Source organism: Octopus bimaculoides, chromosome 4 (assembly GCF_001194135.2).
Source record: "Octopus bimaculoides isolate UCB-OBI-ISO-001 chromosome 4, ASM119413v2, whole genome shotgun sequence".
NCBI lineage: Eukaryota > Metazoa > Mollusca > Cephalopoda > Octopoda > Octopodidae > Octopus > Octopus bimaculoides.
The window spans coordinates 130,540,466-130,543,743 of NC_068984.1; the positions used below are offsets into that span (position 1 = coordinate 130,540,466).

General features: G+C 36.5%; 1 protein-coding gene across 2 annotated transcripts in view; it reads right to left on the minus strand.

Moving 5' to 3' along the window:
* The window catches only part of LOC106882879 (arf-GAP with SH3 domain, ANK repeat and PH domain-containing protein 1), a 208,347-nt gene that overhangs the window by 4,541 nt on the left and 200,528 nt on the right, over positions 1 to 3,278 (minus strand). For both annotated transcript variants that reach the window (XM_052967497.1, XM_052967498.1), the window contains 4 exons: positions 2,773 to 2,949; positions 1,486 to 1,533; positions 732 to 783; positions 115 to 163 (listed from right to left, as the gene is read on the minus strand). In XM_052967497.1, coding sequence (XP_052823457.1) covers positions 115 to 163; positions 732 to 783; positions 1,486 to 1,533; positions 2,773 to 2,949 — 326 coding nt within the window. The remainder of the gene's footprint in view (positions 1 to 114; positions 164 to 731; positions 784 to 1,485; positions 1,534 to 2,772; positions 2,950 to 3,278) is intronic.

The following is a 3,278-nucleotide window of genomic DNA, read 5'->3' on the forward strand; positions in this document are numbered from 1 at the left end:
AAATCAAAAAAATATATGCACTGAAATTAAGGACTTGCTTTACTCTACTCTAAAGAAAGACCCTATTGTTTTGTAAAGTTTTGATGTGAAGCAAATTAGTAAGGTAGAACTCACTCTTCCATTTCTTTCTCATCATCTGCTTGGAAATGGTAAGTTCGATTTTCTGAAAAATACAACAACAGTGTATTGGATAAACTTTGACAAATATAAAATGAACGAGAGACTTACAGAGAACAAAGATGTTTCTACTTTTGATGAGCAATAGTTTTCATCATCATCATCAACAACAACTATCCTCTTTGTGGACGTATGTTTCTGGTTTGATAAACATCATCAGAACAACAATTGTTTAACCTTATCTCCAGAAGTCAAGCAACTTAGACTTATACAAAACAGAGTAGAATACATTTTATAGTCTGGGTAATTTGCATAATTTAAACAAAAACTGCTCGAAGTGGCCAATTGTATGTATTTGAACAACATAGGAAAATACAGGTATATCAAATACCATACAACATTAATTCTTGATTTATTAAAATTATCTCCACCTCTAGAGGATGTGCCATAATTACCAAATGGAAATTAAGACCAACTCTGCTTAAGAAGGGGAGATAATCTCAAGGTTCAAGAATCAGAACTGGCCACTCAGAGTTATTTCTCCTAGCTCAATTCTGTTTAAATTAAGTAAGGGTTACATTGATGAATGGAAAAGAGCAAAACAGAAAACTTACTTGAACTAGATATCAAATCAAAATATTTCTTGCCAGGATCATCTGGTACTAACTGAAAATAAAAGAAAGCAAACATCATGAGAAAATGTCCAGTAAAACCAATCTGTTTTATTGACATTGTTAATAATTTTGTGAAGGGGAAAACATTAAAAATATATAAAAATAAAATTATCAGATTGATTTTCTTAATTAAATTTTATTTATTTCAACCAAGTTAGTCCATATAAATATATTTATGTTTGTAAGTCATCATAGCCAGGCAGCCTTGCAAGGAAAACACACACACAGATACTCACTCACAGACAGGTAGATAGATGGGTGTACAAACACACAACATAAAATTTATATTTATTTGTTACAAACAGATTGACTCAGAATTGCGTAACTTAACCCTTTAGTGTTCAGATTACTCAGTCAAAAGTAATGCCTAATCTTTCAAATTGTTTTGAATTAATCATGCATTATCTCATAGCTTTCAGATTTCAATGATGTGATTGTTTATTTTTAGAATGACATTTCAGGGCAGTTGTGAAAGGCCAGATCTGGTCACTTTGAATACAAAACAGGTAGAATATTTAGGCCGGATATGACCAGTTTGAATGTTAAAGGGTGAACGTTTCACAGTAATTAGAAATACGCTACTCAGTTAACTGCTTCTGAAGAGGTGTGTGTGTGTGTGTGTGTGTTTGTGTGAGAGAGAGAGAGAGAGAGAGAGAGAGAGAGAGAGATAGAGAGAGAGAGAATAAATACTTACTTTTACTTGGCAGGTGAGCAGATTCAATTTTACAGGGTCTTTACTTTCCTGAAATACAAGAATAACATCAATAAATAGAAACTCAATAACAACAATAATGTTTCCTCACATTCATCCAAAGCTTTACATATCCTCAGGAAGTACATTATTGATTGAATCAACACCAATACATAACTGATACTTTTATTAAACAACAATAATGAAAAGCCATCTTTTAGTCAATATCAAATCACTCCATGATCTGACCACCTTCCACATGGCCTAGTGGTAAAAGTGTTACACTCACAATCATAAGACAATGGTTTCAAATCCCAGATCGGGTAGTCCGTGGTGTTCTTGAACAAAACACTTCATTTCAAGTTGTTCAGTTTACTCAACCCTAAACGAGTTCCAGGAATATCTGGGACACCAACATCCTGTTCATGGGGAATGTTGTAATTTCAGTAAATTTAGTGCTATAGAAAACCAGGGCTTTGATTCCCAGATTGAGTGGCACATAATATTCTTGAGTATAACACTCCATTTCATGTTGCACTCAATTTTTTTCAGCCATAAATGAGTTCCAGCAATTGATGGAAAGTTATCATTGATGCATGATTACTAGAAATAAAAACCAATGAAGGAGCTTCTACATGGTCATTCAGCCTGCTAGAAATAATAGTCAAATGTCATTCTTTGACCTGGGACCAGACTGTAATAACTGATAATAAAGGTAAAAGTAAAAGCCCCTTTGGTCATGACTGACCATGGGATTGCACCTAGAAAGTTATCCTCCAAGGCACAAGTCCAGGCAGGGTTGTTTATGGAAGACCAGCAGTCACCCATGCATACCAGCCTCCCCTCTCCACACCACCGATGTTATCCAAGGGAAAGGCAAAGGCCGATACAACTTGGCATGAGTGACATCGCAACTCATTTCTAAAGCTGAGTGAACTGGAGCAATGTGAAATAAAGTGTCTTGCTCAAGAACACAACACACACTCCGGTCCGGGAACTGAACTCACTACCTTATGACTGTGAGCCCCGATGCTCTAACCACTCAGCCATGCACCTTCACCTAACTGATAATAAACAATTATAAATTAATTACTTCCTAAACACACACAAAGACTCTCTCCTTTCACTTGTCTCCAGAAAATCCTGAAGTTCTAACATGCAGAATGATTAAATAAATGAATAAATAGCAGCAGCAGCAGCAGCAGTAGTAGTAGTAGTAGTAGTAGTAGTAGTAGTAGTAGTAGTAGTAATAATAATAGTAGTAGTAGTAGTAGTAGTAGTAGTACTTACATCTTGATGACTGATGGACATAGTTCCATCTTTGATGTTACACCTTCTCTTCTGCCACACTCTTCTCATTCGCCCCTCACTCTTTTTCAGCAGGTAACCTGTTTTCTGACTACCATGGCTTTTGTTGCCCTGAAGTTGGTGAAGGCTGTATCCTGACACTGAACTGCATGACGAAGGCTGGTTAACACAATGAAAAGCACACATAAACATATACACACATATATATATATATGATATATTGTATATCGAAATAGCAATGATGTTTAACTGTGGTATAAGGGCCAGTTTTTTTGTTTTTTTTGTATTGGAGTTTTGTAGGGATGAGGGTGCTTGTGGGAGGTGTGATGTGTGAGTGGATGGGGTTGTGAAGTGTTGGGATTGTGAGGGACGGGTGGGGTTCTGAAGGGGTGGGAGTTATTTGAGGAATGTGTGAAGCAGGTTGTTAGAAGTGGTAGTTGCATGGAGTGGGGTGGGGTTCGTGGGGGGAGTAAGGGTGTGAGAGGAGG